At 52.8% G+C, this 16,687-nt stretch overlaps 1 protein-coding gene across 2 annotated transcripts in view; it reads right to left on the reverse strand.

The window, feature by feature from the left end:
* The window catches only part of KMT2B (lysine methyltransferase 2B), a 47,351-nt gene that overhangs the window by 1,179 nt on the left and 29,485 nt on the right, over window positions 1-16,687 (reverse strand). The window contains exons 19-36 of one of the 2 annotated variants that reach the window (XM_040422333.1): window positions 13,804-13,880; window positions 13,287-13,411; window positions 13,103-13,197; window positions 12,786-12,923; window positions 11,696-11,854; window positions 11,418-11,535; window positions 11,047-11,125; window positions 10,802-10,968; window positions 9,492-9,608; window positions 7,953-9,408; window positions 7,343-7,432; window positions 6,871-6,959; window positions 1,846-1,986; window positions 1,458-1,532; window positions 1,181-1,358; window positions 978-1,085; window positions 810-893; window positions 602-731 (exon numbers count right to left, since the gene is read on the reverse strand). In XM_040422333.1, coding sequence (XP_040278267.1) covers window positions 602-731; window positions 810-893; window positions 978-1,085; window positions 1,181-1,358; window positions 1,458-1,532; window positions 1,846-1,986; window positions 6,871-6,959; window positions 7,343-7,432; window positions 7,953-9,408; window positions 9,492-9,608; window positions 10,802-10,968; window positions 11,047-11,125; window positions 11,418-11,535; window positions 11,696-11,854; window positions 12,786-12,923; window positions 13,103-13,197; window positions 13,287-13,411; window positions 13,804-13,880 — 3,426 coding nt within the window. Of the gene's footprint in view, window positions 1-601; window positions 732-809; window positions 894-977; window positions 1,086-1,180; window positions 1,359-1,457; window positions 1,533-1,845; window positions 1,987-6,870; window positions 6,960-7,342; window positions 7,433-7,952; window positions 9,409-9,491; window positions 9,675-10,801; window positions 10,969-11,046; window positions 11,126-11,417; window positions 11,536-11,695; window positions 11,855-12,785; window positions 12,924-13,102; window positions 13,198-13,286; window positions 13,412-13,803; window positions 13,881-16,687 lie in introns of both variants that reach the window. The other variant, XM_040422331.1, reaches the window with a different exon arrangement.

A 16,687-nucleotide genomic window follows, 5' to 3' on the forward strand; every position in this document is an offset into this window, starting at 1 on the left:
CGCTTGCTGTCAGCAAATGGAACGTTCTTGTTATAACCAGAAACTAGATCATCTTAGATTTTCTAAAATCGCAGGAGGAAAATCCACTGTTTGCAGAACCAGCAAAGCGGAAGACATGCTACAAATGTCATTCGCAGAGAAAACTGACCTGCGGGGTGGAATATAAATCTGCTGCTTGTCAGTTTGGGTTTCAGATTTTCACCATTTGCAATGCACAGGGGAGAACCTGATGCAATCACTGCATGCGACTCAGTAGCACAAATCTGCCCTTCCTGCCCAGGCTAATAGTTCCTACCTACACAAAACTGTAAAAAATCAGCAGATTAGAACAAGCTTCTAGTCTCCGGATGAAAACAAGAATGTTCTCATTCACTGACAGCAAGCAAGGAGCCAGTAGCTCCAAACGCTCCAGTCGTCCTTTCCTGACGAGCTCCATTTTCTCTTTGGCCATTTCTCTGGGTGACCTATGAGGCCGTCCTCACGGGGTTGTCACCCATCCTTCCCGAACAGCAGTAATACACCCTGTACCCTACTCAGGAGTCCAGGAAAGCTGGGTGTGAACGGCGCCATGTCAGTGTTATTTAAAGGGGAAGGAACGCACCTTGCTGTCGTAATATTTCTCCCTCTTGTCGGTCAGCACGGCGCGGATCACGATGCCCGAGTACTCAATGACCATTTCACCGACATCAATGTTTCTTTTGCAAAACAGCCCCCTGCCGTGGATCGCCGACCTTGAAGGGGAGAGGAAGAATAAAGTCGCGGCACGGAACCAAGGTGGCACGGAGACGAGCGGCAACAGCGTCACTTACCTGTACACTCCGACAGCTTCTTTGGAAGTCTTCTTCAGGTGTCGGAACCTCATGGCCATGGGGAGATCCAGACTGGTCGCTCGCCTGAAAACGCATTGAAGGCGTAACTATACTGGTGCATAAGACATAACTAAGTGACCCCCCCCCCCAAATCAGCCGTTCTACTACCTGGTGGATTTCAGCTGCACTTCCTCCTCCTCTTCCTCGTACACGCACAGTTCCGGCAGCGTGCGGTGCTGGGACGCCAGGAAATTGAACATATCAAAGGTGGATTTCCTGCAATAATAATAATTTTTAAAAAAATGAAACGCTAAAATTACCTAATTCTCATGTCTCAGAAAAGACAGGAGATCAGCGGCGCCTGCACGTACCTCATGTAGACCTCGCTACGGGCGCAGCCTGATGGATTGATCAGCAGCTCTTCCTCCTCAACCTCCTGCGGGTGGAAGAGAAACCTATATCCACGGCAGCGCTCTGCTCCGATGAGCTGCTCCAGGAGGAAGAGGACGGCGTCGTGCTGAACGCCCAGCATCCTTGATCCGCTCAGGCCTGAGGGGGGGAGAGAGGGTACGGGAAAGTTTAGTACATAGAGTACACCTCTTCCCCTGTAAAAGTGCCCCCCACCACTTCTTTCAGGACACCACTCACCTGAGAAGGACAACTGTCTGAGCCTGCCGACACCTCGCGCCTCTTGCACCTTTTCGACCACTTTTCTCCATGCCCCTAAAACAGGAGGACAAAATGTGAGAACACAAACCCTCTCCTTCCTCCTCTGCCGATCTATAAAATGGTGACATCAGCGCAATTTATGTAGGCCTTTAGTGATTGGAGTTGATTAACTGGGTACCAAAAAGGGCTCTCCATGGATATATCCGTGGTCGGATTAACTGAAGGGGGGCACCACATCAGAAACCACCCTCTATCAACACTAGAGGGCAGCAGCAGGACCCTGGTATGGTTGGGTCCTGGTCCTCCTTACAGACAGCTGCCGTCTCATCCCCCTACCACCCAAACCATCCGCGGAGCACGCGCTGACCATCTGCGCTGTCAGACTGGGTGTAGAATCCGTCCTCGCTGATTATTTCGAAGCGCAGGTGGGGGCTGCCTCTCCTCGGTAACAGGTTCTCCTTCTCTTCCAGAAAACAGTCCTCAAAGTCGTCAAAATTGGGAGAAAAATCTGTCAAGATATAAAAAGGAGATTTTTTTGTGAAACTCACCTGTAAAATCTTTTTCTCGTTGTTTCCATTGGGGGACACAGACCATGGGTATAGCTTCAGGTATCAGTAGGAGGGACACTAAGCAAAAGAAAGAGCTCCTCCTCCTCCTCGGGCTATACCCCCAGGCTCCACCAGGAGGAACTCAGGCGTTGCAAAAGCAGTAGGAGAAGGAGAAAGAATCCAAATAATGGAAACCATCAAACCAAGGCCCAGAGGCCCAACCACAAACAGAACAGAACCCCTCCTGCAGCAAGCAGAATGGGCGGGAGCCGTGTCCCCCAATGGAAACGAGAAAAAGATTTTACAGGTGAGTTTCACAAAAAATCTCCTTTTCTCGTACATTCCATTGGGGGACACAGACCATGGGACGTCCTAAAGCAGTCCATGGGGTGGGAAAAAACATCAACACCGCCAGGAAAAAACGTCCAACTGTCAGAACGGAACCACAGCCTGCAAAACCTTGCGGCCCAAGACAGCATCAGCTGAGGCCAGCAAAAGTAACTGGTAAAACTTAGGAAAGGTATGTAAGGACGACCAGGTAGCCGCCTTACACAACTGAGACGCAGAAGCACGATTGCGTCTTGCCCAGGAAGCTCCCACCGCCCCAGTGGAGTGAGCGAAAATCCGCGACGGGGGAACCTTGCCACGAGCGCGATAAGCGGATCCATCTCGCCACAGGGATACCACCTTGGGCAAAAAGGATTGAACAGGACGGAGTACCACTTTATCCTGATGAAAAAACAGAAAAGGCTCCTGGCAGGAAGGAGCGGCCAGCTCCGATACTCGCCCAATGGAAGTTATGGTCACAAGGAAGACCACCTTCCAGGTAATCAGAGTCAGGGAGACCCCCCTCAAAAGGGAGCTGACTGAAGAGCGCGGAGGACCAAATTGAGATCCCCTAGAGGCAAAGGGGGGACGTACGGAGGAGCCGAACGAGCCACCCCCTGCAGGAAGGTCTTCACAGGACCCAGGAGAGCGAGAGATCTTTGAAAGAAGACCGCTAAGGCCGAAACTTGGCCCGTCAGGGAGCCCAGGGACAGCCCCAGCTCAAGGCCAGACTGAAGGAAAGAAAGAATCACCGCAATGGAAAAAACGAAGGGGAGGGAACCCCGAGTTCTCACAAAAAAGCAGGAAGGCCTTCTAGGTACGGTAGTAAATCCTGGAGGAAGCCGGCTTCCTTGCCCTAACCATGGTTCTAACTACAGAATCCGAGAACCCCCTCTTCTTCAGGATGGAGGTTTCAACAGCCACGCCGTGAAACGAAGAGACCGTAAATTCCGGTGGAAGAGCGGTCCTTGAGACAGGAGATCTTCCCTGTCGGGAAAAGGCCATGGGGCGTCTGCCAGCATCCGGGCGACGTCCGAGAACCATGCGCGACGAGGCCAATCCGGGGCGAGAGAATGGACGGAATACCTTCCGCCTCGATCCTGCGTAGAACCTTCGGCAGCAGAGGAAGTGGAGGGGAGACATAAAGGAGGCTGAAGTCCTTCCAAGGAGCCACCAGCGCGTCCCCCTTGTGCACCTTGGGATCCCGAGAGCGAGCCAGGAACACCGTAACTTTGTTGTTGAGCCTCGACGCCATCAAGTCCACGTCTGGATGGCCCCACCGGTGACAGACGTCTTCGAATACGCTTGGATGCAGAGACCACTCGCCTAGATCCACCCTGTTGCGGCTTAGGAAGTCCGCTGTCCAGTTGACGACTCCCGGGATGTAAACCGCCGACAACAGCGGAACATGAGATCCTCCTCACTTCCTGCATCACCGCCCGGCTGCGGGTCCCACCTTGGTGATTGATGTAAGCCACAGCCGTGGCATTGTCTGACTGAACCCGCACCGGACGGCCGGCAAGGAGAGGGGTCCAATGGGAGAGGGAGTGACAAACCGCTCCCAGTTCTAGGATGTTGATCGGGAGGCGGGATTCCGCCTCTGACCAAACCCCCTGGGCCGTAAGGGATCGGAGAACGCCGCCCCAACCCAGGAGACTGGCATCTGTGGTGACAATCGCCAAGAGACCGGGAGAAAGGACCTCCCTGACCTCAGATTCTGAAGGGACAGCCACCAAGGGAGAGATGCCCGAACCCGCAGAGACAGACGGACGCGAGCGTCCAGACCCTGAGAGGTCTTGTCACAGAGGTAAAGGATCTCATGTTGAAGCGATCGAGTGTGAAATTGGGCAAATGGAACGGCCTCGAAGGAGGCCACCATAAGACCCAGGACCCGCATGCACTCCCAAATGGAGAGGCACGGGGAGCGCAGGAGGTGCGACACCGCCCCCTGGATCTGGGAGGACTTGGAGTCCGGAAGATACACTTTGGCAGCCGAGGTATCCAGGACCATCCCTAGGAAGGAGAGTCTCTGGGAGGGAAGGAGAGATGACTTTGGGAAGTTGATCAGCCACCCAAATTGTTCCAGTGTCCGAACGGTGATCCGGACGCTGTCCTCGGCCTGCAGTAGCGAGGGGGCCTTCATCAGAATGTCGTCTAGATAAGGCAGCACAGTAATGCCCCTGGAGCGAAAAAGCGCCTTAAGCGGTGCGAGGATCTTGATAAAGACCCGCGGGGCAGTTGCTAACCCAAAAGGAAGAGCGTCAAACTGATAGTGCCTGTTGCCAATGGCGAAGCACAGAAAACGTTGGCGACATTCTGCGATAGGGACGTGCAGATAGGTGTCCTGGATGTCCCCAGATGCGAGGAACTCCCCTGGAAGCAGAGAAGCAATAACGGAGCGTAGGGACTCCATCCGAAATCTCCGTACCCGCAGAAGATTGTTGAGTAGCTTCAGAACCAGGATCGGCCGCACCGACCCCTCCTTCTTTGGGACCACAAACAGGTTTGAATAGAATCCTATTCCTTGTTCCTCTAGGGGAACTGGGGCGATAACCCCCCTGTCTAGCAGGGAAGGTACTGTCCTTAAGAGGATCCCCCGGAACACGAGAAGGGAAAAATCGTTCCGGCGGTCTGGACGCGAACTCAATCTTGTAACCCGAAGTTACAACTTCTAGCGCCCAGGCGTCCTGAACATGAGCCCTCCAGACCTGCTGGTAAGAGAGCAGGCGGCCCCCCCACCGCAAGGGGTGGGGGCATCCCTACATGTGGAGGCCTGCTTGGGAGCAGCAGGATGTGCTGACTGCGTCTTCTGGCGCCAGTAAGACTGGGGCCTAAAGGAGGGCTTCTTGCGGGAGTCCTGAGACCCCCCCGCGGAGGAAGCCGGAGACGCCCTGTTGTTAGGGAAGCGACGAAATGACTGGTACCGGGAACCAGAAGCCCTGGACCGAAAGGAGCGCTTGGCTCTGGGCTGGGGCAGATGAGTGCTCTTGCCTCCTGTCGCGGCAGAGATAAATTCGTCCAAACAGTCTGGACCCTTCAAAGGGAAGGTGAGCAAGGGAACGCTTAGAAGAAACGTCCGCATCCCACACTTTTAACCAGACCTCTCTGCGCTGAATGACAGAGGGCAGAGATGCGGGCAAAGCGGGAACCAATGTCCCTGGAAGCCTCGCATAGGAAGATGGAAGCCTGAGACACTTGGTGAATCAGATCCAGCATGTCAGCAGACGCATCTTGTTCCGGCAGATCTTGGTGGAGGCGCTGTGACCACACTGACAGGGCTCTGGCAACCCAAGCAGAGGCAAAGGCAGGCCGCAGGGACGTGCCCGCCAGAGAGAATCCAGACGCCTGTCCACCGCGTCCTGTAAAGAGGAGCCATCTAGGACAGGAAGGGCCGTATTCTTGGCTAATCTGGCCACCGGGGTTCCACCTTAGGGGGAGAAGACCACTTCTCCACACTATCCTCCGGATACAGCATTTCCATGCGTTTGGTGGCAGAAAACTTTTGATGAGGGCGATTCCAGGCCTTCGCTATGACCGTGGAAAATTCCCCATGGACCGGAAGCACTACCGTCCCAGGCTCTTTAGATGGAAAAAAGGGAGAACTCCCGACTAGTGGAAGGAGGAGAATCCCCGTGGAGATTAAAGGTGTTACGGACAGCTGCTACCAAGTCAGCCACCAAGGTGGAAAGCTTAGGTGGGGTGTCCCGCTCCGCGACATCATCTGAGCCAGACAATTCCCCTTCAGACTTGTGCTCCCTAGGGGTGGGAGAATAGTCCGCATGCACCACTAGGCTAGGGGGGAAAGCGGAGTCAGCCGAGGATGGACGCTGCCTCTTAACGGTCGAGTGTCCTCTACAGGAACCACTGAGTGGAGATGGAGTGGTTGGAGCTACAGGATTAGCCATTGGCATACGGTCCATAAAGGACATGGCTGCCTTGGCAACTAGGGCGAAGGGGGGGGGGGGGGGGGGGGATGAGTACTGTCCTGAAGTCTTCTCCCTCTGAAAGTGACCAGCAGAGTTCACCTCTTCAGACGTCTGACTCAGAAGTGCAGTGCTCTGGGTGGAGGGCAGCATAGGTGACCCAAAAGCTGGTGGGATACCGGAGCTAACAGGTCGAGCCCGGATCCACTTTTATTCTGGGGGGGAAATGGAGGCGGCCAGGCAACGTCCAAAGAACGGCGGCGGGCACTCCATGGGGGACCAGGAAAACGCCATGCTGACCTGTGTCCCCATCTAGAAAAGAAAATAACAAACCGGAGTAGAATAGTGAGAGTGTCAATCAACCTCCTTCATCCAGACACTAAGCAAAGACTGAGTTTCTCCTGCTGGAGCCGGGGGGTATAGCCCGAGGAGGAGGAGCTCTTTTATTTGTATAGTGTCCCTGCTACTGATACCTCAAGCTATACCCATGGTCTGTGTCCCCCAATGGAATGTACGAGAAAAAAATTGTTAGAAGGGTAATGGGAACGCTGCAACGCCCCCCCCTCCCCCTTTCCCCCGGACGTCCGGTTATACCTGGGGCGTGCTCGGAGCCGGGGGACTCTTTGGCCGACTCTGCTGTCGGATATTCAGTTTTCACATCAACAGTGAGATCTAAATGAAGCCTAAAAATAATGGGAGAAAAACCTTTAGGGTCCATTCACACGTACGCAAAATGGGTGCAGAACAGTTGCGGACCCATTTTCAATGGGGCTGGAATATGCTGTCCACATCCACATTTGCGGATCCGCACTTTCGTTCCGCAAAAAAATAGAACATGTCCTATTCTTGTCCGCAAATTGCGGACAAGAAGAGGCATTTTCTATGAGAGTGCCGTGATGTGCGGTCTGCAAAATGCGGAACGCACATTGTCGATGTCAGTGTTTTGTGGATCCGCAAAACACATACGGACGTGTGAATGGACCCTTAATAAAATGCATGAAAACCAAAAGCAGCGCCCGTTACCCGATACAGCAGGAGCCGGCGCCGTACACAGCGCAAGACTCACCCGTTCATGTCCATTCTGGGATCCTCCTCCTCTAACAAGTCAAAGTCCAAAAACTCCTGGAACGGCGGTTCTCGGATCTTACGTTTTTGTCTGTAATAGACAAATCAGCAGTAAGAACATAGACCAGACATGAAGGATACCAGAACCTGCCTTCTCCCAGCTGATGATTTGTTACAATGTATCAGGGCAGGCTGTAGACAGACTGATAGGTGGTAACAAATCCTCAACCTGGGAGTTTTCAACTCTGAAGCAGGAAGAATAGTGAGTGCAGCTCTGGAGTATAATACAGGATGTAACTCAGGATCAGTACAGGATAAGTAATGTATGTACACAGTGACTCCACCAGCAGAATAGTGAGTGCAGCTCTGGAGTATAATACAGGATGTAACTCAGGATCAGTACAGGATAAGTAATGTATGTACACAGTGACTCCACCAGCAGAATAGTGAGTGCAGCTCTGGAGTATAATACAGGATGTAACTCAGGATCAGTACAGGATAAGTAATGTAATGTATGTGCACAGTGACTGCACCAGCAGAATAGTGAGTGCAGCTCTGGAGTATAATACAGGATCACTACAGTATGCTCTGTGGTGACATAGCACACGTACCTTGCATTAGTTGTCTTCTGCGATGTGCAATTTATATTCAGTGCCACGGACTGCGTTAACATCTGTGGGTTCAGTGCTTCCAGTTTATTAGTCAAGTCAAGTTTCACTTTCTTGGTGGAAGAACAAGCGATGAAGTCGCTGCCGATTCTCTTAATGCTGATGGGTGGTATCTGGAGTGGTTTGGGGGGCGCAGGTTGTAGGACAGGCAGTTGTACTTGTGCCTGAGGTTGAGGATGTGGTTGGGCAGGGGTAGGCGCAACACTGAGTAGTCCTGTATTCATAGAGAGGCCCTGCAGAACGCACGTCTGAGGGATGCCAGTGATTGCCGGGGCCATCATCGTCTGAGCCCCCAGAGTAAGCTGCCCCGTCCCTTGCACCACATTTAGCATTGGAAGGACACGAAACGTCCATTGCGGTGAGGCTGCAGAAGAGGTCTGTATTAAAAAGTTGCTAAGATTTGGGGACTGGGATGTAGGAGGAAGTTTGGCTGCAGTAGTCTGAGGAAGACAAGGGATGGGAACTCTGTTGTTAATTAGAGGGGCCACCTTACCGGACATTGCGGGGGCTACCCGGGTGATTTGGACAGAGTCAGATTTCGCAGTGTCCTGAGGCAGGCTGGTACTTCCCGCCATGTTGCTGCCCTGTACATTTATTATCTGGCCTGTTTGTTTGTTGAGGAAAAAAATGTTTGATCCCGAGTTGCTGAGGGCGACTGATGAAGGCTCGACGGGGCACGGGGAGCCATTGGAGGGCATGGCCAATAGCGGACGACACACCCTTTGCACTTGTGGCGGGTCCCTGAGTGGTGGCGGTCCTTGTGTTACGCATTCTGTTCCATTTAACAGCGAGGCAGATGTAACCCCATTCTGGATGATGGCGGCAGAGGTGGTGGCGGCTGTAGAGGACAGCTGCTGCGACTGCGCTGCCATCGCAGAGTCCCCCACTGCCTTTAACACAAACTCCACTATCTCAGATGGCAAGTGGGAGGGGAAGGGTCTATTGTGTCCCTGCGATGTGTCCTCACTATCTGTACTGTCATGGATGCCATCAAGCTGTTCAATATGTCCAGACATCGCAGTAGACAGTAGTGGGCTCAACGGTTCCTGGGACACCACCGTCCGCGCCAGCCCATAGTACGTGTCACCCGCTTCCTCCTCCGAGCTACTCCCAACGTCAGATTCATCCGCCGGAGCCGTATGCTGAGCTCCGCACTGCGACAGACCGGTGACAGACTTCGATGACGGCACATCACCCATGCCGCACAGCATCAGGGTCTCGTTCTCAGCAGACGATCGGCGAGTAACAGGCAGAGGGGAGGTGGATGGCGGCCGCCCAGAAGACTGACGAGTGGCTCTGGGTGAAGGAGCCGGTGGTCGTCGGCTCCTGCGAAGAGGCGTCACCTCGGGATCACTGACCGTTAGGATGTGGTGGGATAACGAGGAAGACGACGGACTCCCTGAAAAAAAAGGAAAAAATTATTGCAAAAAGCACAAAATCCTAGAAAGTGAAAGGAGGACGATGTCTGCACCATCTCCTCACCTGGTGACGGCAGCGGGCGGGAAGAGCCTCCGAGTGGCCGGCGGGATGGAGAGAAGTTTGGAGTCTTCATTCGCGCACCGCTGAAGGAGCGAGGGGGGACTGCTGCAGTGACGGGCTCTAATGGGAGATGGCAAAGGAGTGGGACCCTTTCTGGTGTAGGAGGATCAGGTGACACTTTCTTTGCTGAAACGAGGGGAAAAAAACAAAAAAACACGTTCAGGATCCCTCCTGTGAGCGCCACACATTGTATAGTGGCTGCGCTTGGTATCACGCTCAGCCCCATTTACTTCAATGGGGCAGAGCTGCGCCTAGGCCACGTGACGTTACATGGCCTAGGACAAGGATGCTCAACTTGCGTTCCTCCAGCTGTTGCAAAACTACAACTCCCAGCATGCCCTAATAGCTGTAGGCTGTCCAGGCATGTTGGGAATTGCAGTTTTGCACCAGCTGGAGGGCCGCAGGTTGGGCATCGCTGGCCTAGGAAAAGCTGGAGAAGGCCACGGCGCTACTGTGAGCATTGGTGCCTTCTCAAACAGCTTATCAGCAGGGGTCCCGGGTGTTGGACCCCCACCGGTTTAGGATCCAATCCTGTCCATTGCAGCGGGTAGATGTTGTGCCGGGCCCATCTAACAGGTAGCTTCTACTACACTATCAGAATCGCCTCTCCTGGGCAGAAGAATTCAGGACAGTGAAGGAGCCAGCTATAGTATAAACGTGCACTGCCACCCATCTGCTGAAGGCTTGGAAGGCTCAAAGCAGTCGCACCCCCAGACGTACAATACAAGATTATATGTGATTAAGTGCAGACGCATGCTACCATGGCTGACCGGCAGAGAAAAGCACTATATGTAGCAGCACCTCTTCTCCGTGCGGATGTACGTGGCATACAGTGCTCCTGAACCCAAACCTTGATGGATGCAGTTTTGCAAGAAGGGGTTAAAGCGGGTTCTCTTTTAAACCGGCCACCCCTCTGATCAAAGCGGGTCCAATGAGCAATCTGAAGGTGCAGCATCCCATTTACTGGTTTCACAGACGCAGCAGCTTGCCCGTGCCCAGCACCGCAGCTCTGTCCCATTGAAGTGAATGAGGCGGTGCTTTTGTATCACTACGGCACTGTACGTACAAAGGAGGAGATGCGGCAACAGCCTTGAAGTGAATCACTTGGCAAGGAAGGAAACGGCGAGGGGTCATAAGGCACCGGTTTGTTCTCCCCTAATGGACGGCTCATCAGTGTGATCCCAGGCTTTGTGTGTGGGTGCTGCCCTCTGCTGGTATGTCAACAGACTTGCAATAGGAGCCATGGTGGTTACCTGGGACAGCTCCTGGGCTGTGGCTGTGAATGATCGTCCTATTGTCACCATGACCGTCCAGTTCTTCTGGGGGAAGATCACCCTCTTTTGGGCGATGCTCGACTACCCTGCATTTGTACCAGCAGCGCCGCTTGGCATCCAGCGTGCTCCAGTATAAGCGAGAACACCTGGAAGAGAAGGACAGATACAGGCAACCAAACGTACCCCCTCACTCATCAAACTGGTATCACTCCTGAGACACTTACTGGTAACCTACGGGGAAAATCTTCCCTTCCGACACAGATAGATCAGTCAGCATGCCCATGGTGTCTATCTTCATAGAGCCTTAAAAAAAAAAAAAAAAAATTTACTCTTGGTTACTGACTGCAGTAACTCCTGTCCTATTCTCCAGTCACATCCAGAGCTGCATTCACAATTCGGCTATATGCCCTGGGAAACAGACTATGGTTTATCTGCATTCCTTAGACATGTGACCTTGCTTCCGTTTAACTCAATGAACTGCTCTCTGGTGACAGGAACCCCACTGAGTTCTGAAAGCAGCTTTGGATGTGACTGGTGCATAAAGCGGATCAGTCCAAAATGCAGCACTAGGAGGGGGAAGTGTGGTTTCTCTTACCGATCATCATGTGGATATTCTCCGGTTCTAGACCCTGAAGAAACTTCCTTCTGAAGTTGATCCCGTCGAAGTCCACGTAGACTCTGCGCAGAACGTCAAAGCCGTCGTCGGCGACCGTCTGCACACAAGCACAGGAGAAGAGAATGTCAGCCTCAGTGATCTGCGCATACATTGTCCCCCCCACCATCCATGATCTGCCCCTGGGAATAGCAGATATTGGGTGAACAGGACTGCCCCCTTCTATGGGGGAGAGGACAACATGGGCTCCGGGGTCTCACCGTTCCGTCCAGCAGACTTGTGTGCTTCTGACAGAACATCTTCTTGTCGTCCTGAAAGCTGCAGCGGTTGGCTCGGGCGCACATGAAATGGAAATTACTTTGGCAGGTGGACAGACAGCAGCCGACCGTGGCGCCGATCTTCATGCAGTCCTCGCAACGCTGTCGGTAACAGAAGACGAGAAGCGTTAGGGTGGAAAATGGGGACAAGAGCTGACGCTTTACGGGAGCCGTCTAGTCTTCTGCAAGTAAAGTGTATCTGCTGAAGAAGGACGAGCAAGACCGAACAATGAATGCTACCATTCACTAAAAGCAAGCAGAGGTCTAAAAGATGGTGAGGAATTGAAATGGAAAGTATAATAGGAGGGTGCAGAGCTACTTAACGTATAATAAGACCGGGTTCAACCACGCAAGACGGATCCACGTTCCTGATGCAGTCGCCCTCCTATGAGCCAAATAAGGGGTCTCAAGAAGACAATCCCCCCCCCACGGAGTCCGCAGACCTTAAAGGGGTTGTCCCAAGATATAAAAGTATCCTCAATACACAGCGTTGGGGATAAGCCTGTGATCAGTAGGGGGTGACGGCAGGTGGACAACGAGGGATACCCCCTTTAATAATGTATATAGGCAGCCTGTAAATGTACAGCCCCTTTTAACTATTGAAGTCTGCAAGGTGAAATTACCTTTAAGGAGCTATCCCTTACCCTATAATTAGCTGGTAAGTGTTTGATTGACAAGGGTCCAACTTCTGGGGCCCCTGCTCCCCATTTAATGGCGTAGCCAGCATGCAAGCGTGACCGCCGCTTCATTTAACTCTATGGAACTACTGGGGATGGCTGAATACAACTGCACGGCCATCTCCGGCAGCCGCGGAAAGCTCGCCTGTGTGACCGCAGCTTCATTCAGGAACAATTGGCCCCTGTTCTCACAAGCTGCAGGGGCCCAAGCAGTCAGACCCCCACCAATCAGACACCCTGTGGATACGTTTTCTTCACGGGATAACCCTTAAAATGCCTCCGGCTTCTATAAACCATGTCTGAAAATGGAGGATGAAGGGGAGTTGATATGATAACCGAAACTAACAAGCGCTCACCAGCTGCCGTCCTCGAGCCACAGCGGCGTGCACGTTTCTCAGGGAGCCGTCATTCTCCTCGAAGACTTCGGCCGACCAGATAGCACAGTTGATGTGGGTCCACTCGTTCTGGCCAATGTAAAGTAGTCTTCCGGCATCCTAGGTGGTCAAGACAACAGCAAGGTAAGTAACAGTCGCAGGTACAGGTCGTTTTGGCCTCAAGGAAAGCTGGGCGACAAGCCTGACAGGGCTCATGCCTCGCACCCAGATTGGACAGTAGGGAGTCTGGGAAACAAGGCAGACATAATGGCGGTCACCCGCGCCATAATGGCGGTTACCTTGGGGTCGTCGTCTCCGTACTTCAGACACAAGGCGCACTGGCGGGAATCTTTCTCCGTCTCTCTCCCCGGCTCAGTCACCGCTTCTTTCTTCACTGAAAAGAGCAGAACAGGAGTAAAGAAAGTGAAAGAAAAAAGGAGCACCGTGCAGCGAGTGGGGGTTACATGCGTTACATGCCAGTACCTTTCTGGGGGGACATGGGGTGCGGCCTGATTCCATTGCTTGACTGCGAGCCATCGTCTCTCTCCCGCCAATGGGCGTAAGTATGATCCGGATAAGGAGGCAGCACGGCGTGAGGAAGGAGCCCGCTGGAGGAGAGAAGGAAGACGTCAGCACTGCAGCCCCAGCCTACTCAAGAGACCGTCACATGGAGTGAAGTCTCTGCAGACGGCATGTTATAAAGCAGGGGGAGCGGCGCAGAACAACGCCTAGTTTAATGGGGAAAATAGATACTAGTTTGTATTTTGGTCATTTATATCCGTGATCATTTTGGATTTAGGAGTCCAGTGGGCGGACCTATCAGTGACTGACAGCAACTTCTGTGCACAGTATCACCGCGGAGGACTATACCGAGTAGGAATCAGAACATGCTGCCTGCAGACTGCATTTCATGGTGACAGGTTCCCTTTAAATAGCAATTCCCTAATATAATGCAATCCATGACATATTTAGTCACATAATAAGATAAAGTGATACCTACTTGTTTACAGATCTGTGATTTTTCTCCCAGTACTTGGAGTCTTCAACATTGAACCAGCTGAAACTTTTCTCCATCAACTGCAAATAAATACAGTATGTGAAAAAGTGACTGCATTTACATCCTATATTATACTCCAGAGCTGCACCCACTATTCTGCTGGTGCAGTCACTGTGTACATGCATTACTTATCCTGTACTGATCCTGAGTTACATCCTGTATTATACTCCAGAGCTGCACTCACTATTCTGCTGGTGCAGTCACTGTGTACATACATTACTTATCCTGTACTGATCCTGAGTTACATCCTGTATTATACTCCAGAGCTGCACTCACTATTCTGCTGGTGGAGTCACTGTGTACATACATTACATTACTTATCCTGCACTGATCCTGAGTTACATTCTGTATTATACTCCAGAGCTGCACTCACTATTCTGCTGGTGCAGTCACTGTGTACATGCATTACATTACTTATCCTGTACTGATCCTGAGTTACATCCTGTATTATACTCCAGATCTGCACTCACTATTCTGCTGGTGGAGTCACTGTGTACATACATTACATTACTTATCCTGTACTGATCCTGAGTTACATTCTGTATTATACTCCAGAGCTGCACTCACTATTCTGCTGGTGCAGTCACTGTGTACATGCATTACATTACTTATCCTGTACTGATCCTAGTTTACATATTGTATTATACTCCAGAGCTGCACTCACTATTCTGCTGGTGCAGTCACTGTGTACATACATTACTTATCCTGTACTGATCCTGAGTTTTACAGCAAGACACGGAGGCTTCGTATTGCTTTCTCCTTCTTTACTGACCACCAATAGCAGCAAAGAGAAAAAAAATTACATACAAGGAACCATAGCAACCAAGGTCCCTCCCCACTGGCCCCTATAATAGGCCGCTCTTCCTCTGTAACTTCCTCTTTCTTTGCTGCTGCCACCAAGTTAAGTACACCTTCTATGCTTGTGTCATTGATGTTTTGGTGTCTATCGCGCTGTATACCCCAGGGTGACTAACCCTGCTTGCTTGCAGCGCTCCCTTTTTGCTTTATGTGTTTTGCCTCTTGCTGGGGCGGCTAGTTTAGTTCCCCTGCGCTTATCACCGCGCTAGATTGCTTCCACTGGCGCTTTCCCGCGTCTCCCCCCCCTTCACTTCCTTACTCCCTTATCCCAGGGAGGGTTCGCTGCCCTGGCCACTTCATTTGGGCTCAGATGGACCTACCGGATCGTTAGTGCGGTTCCCGGAGTTTGGTGGGCGGGTCCTCCGTCCCTTCCAGCTGCCGCACCGTCCCTGACTCTTCCGGATCAGAGGGGCCGCGAGATCTCGGCGGCCATCTTGGGATTGGCTGCCGCTATTCGCGGGCTTTCGGGGGCGGAGTTACAGCGTCTCCTGTTTCCTCCAGACATTCGTCCCCTGCACCCGACACGGTCGGCGGCTCCTGCTCCCTCTGCTAGCTAGCGTCCAGCGCTTCTCCCAGGCATCTCTGCTCTACCCAGTGGGTTTAATATTAGTCCGGTTTGCACTTTGACCAGGCCATATTGTAGGGATGTCGGTACCTACTCCCCCTCATACTGCCAGTAGGCCCCCCTCCCCCCCTGAGGGATTCAACTCCACTGAGGTGGATGCACAGGCGCTGGCCCTGCAGCGCTCTGTATCTGATGAGATTATGGCAGCCATGGGCTCCATGTCGTCCATACTGTCACAGACCATTACCCAGGCTCTGTCCGTCCCACCTTCTAGTGTACCTTTGCAGGACCCCATTGACACACTGCAGCCTACCTCTAATGACCCTCCTGTGGCACAGGAGATTTTGACTGGTGCGCATCTTGCCACCCCAGAGACCGTGCTTAGCTCACGGAAAAAGGGCCTCTTCACGCCAGGCAGAACGGGCGCGGACATGGAAATGCGCTAGCGCGCAATCACCGGAATTGTCTGACTCCGATAGAGCATCAGACGAGGAGGCATTTGCGGACATGGATTATGAGGCGGATGTCACCCCCCCAGTTCAGGGCCCCTCGGCTGCCGCTACGGCGGCCTCCTCTGCCAAGGATGTGGTGCCCCCTTCTAACGCTACCCGCTCTGTGGCGGTGCTAGACGACTCAGGAGAACCTATGTTCGACCCCGAGTCTTTACATCACCCGCGTTCGGCGGAATGGCTCCCCTCCCCTCATGTGGGGGCTTATTTGGAACATTGGGTGCGTCACTCTCTTACCCGCGAGTCACGTAACAAACTCAGAGCAGAGCGTCCCAGGCCATTGGTACCCAATAGGGTGTGTGACACCCCAATAGTGGATCCCAAGATGGCTCAATTTCTGGCCAAGACTGGCTGGAACTCAAAAAAGGGCCTGGATTCAGCGCTCCGCAGCTGCCAGGACAAGATTTTAGATGTCCTTGGTCCACTGACCAAGATCTTGGAGATGGCCGAGACAGCTAGGAATGAGGAATCCCCAATAGACCCCGAGGAATTACGGGGCTGAACCCAGAGGGCCATATGCCTTACCGGTAACGCCAATACGGCAGTGGCGATTGAGAGGCGCAAGTCTATCTTGTTTAAAATAGACCCGAAGCTGGCTAATTTGGCGCTCACTGAGGCGGGAAAGGAAGCCCAGGGCCTCCTTTTCGGCGAGTCCTTCATTAAGGATATCAGCCGTTTTGTGGGCACCTTTACTGCGCTTGACAAGGCCCAGAGCTCGATGCGCAGAGTATTCCAGGGACGGGTCTCTCATCGGGCCGGCAGTGGTAGGGGCCGCCTGTCCGGCCGTGCTAGTTTCCAGGCCCGTGGAGCGAATAGAGGCTCCGGTGGACAACGTCCATCTTTCCAGGATCAACGTAACCCGTCTCCCTTCTTCGCCTCCAGAGGAAATCAGTGG

Source organism: Bufo bufo, chromosome 1 (genome assembly GCF_905171765.1).
Source record: "Bufo bufo chromosome 1, aBufBuf1.1, whole genome shotgun sequence".
In the NCBI taxonomy this organism is placed as follows: domain Eukaryota; kingdom Metazoa; phylum Chordata; class Amphibia; order Anura; family Bufonidae; genus Bufo; species Bufo bufo.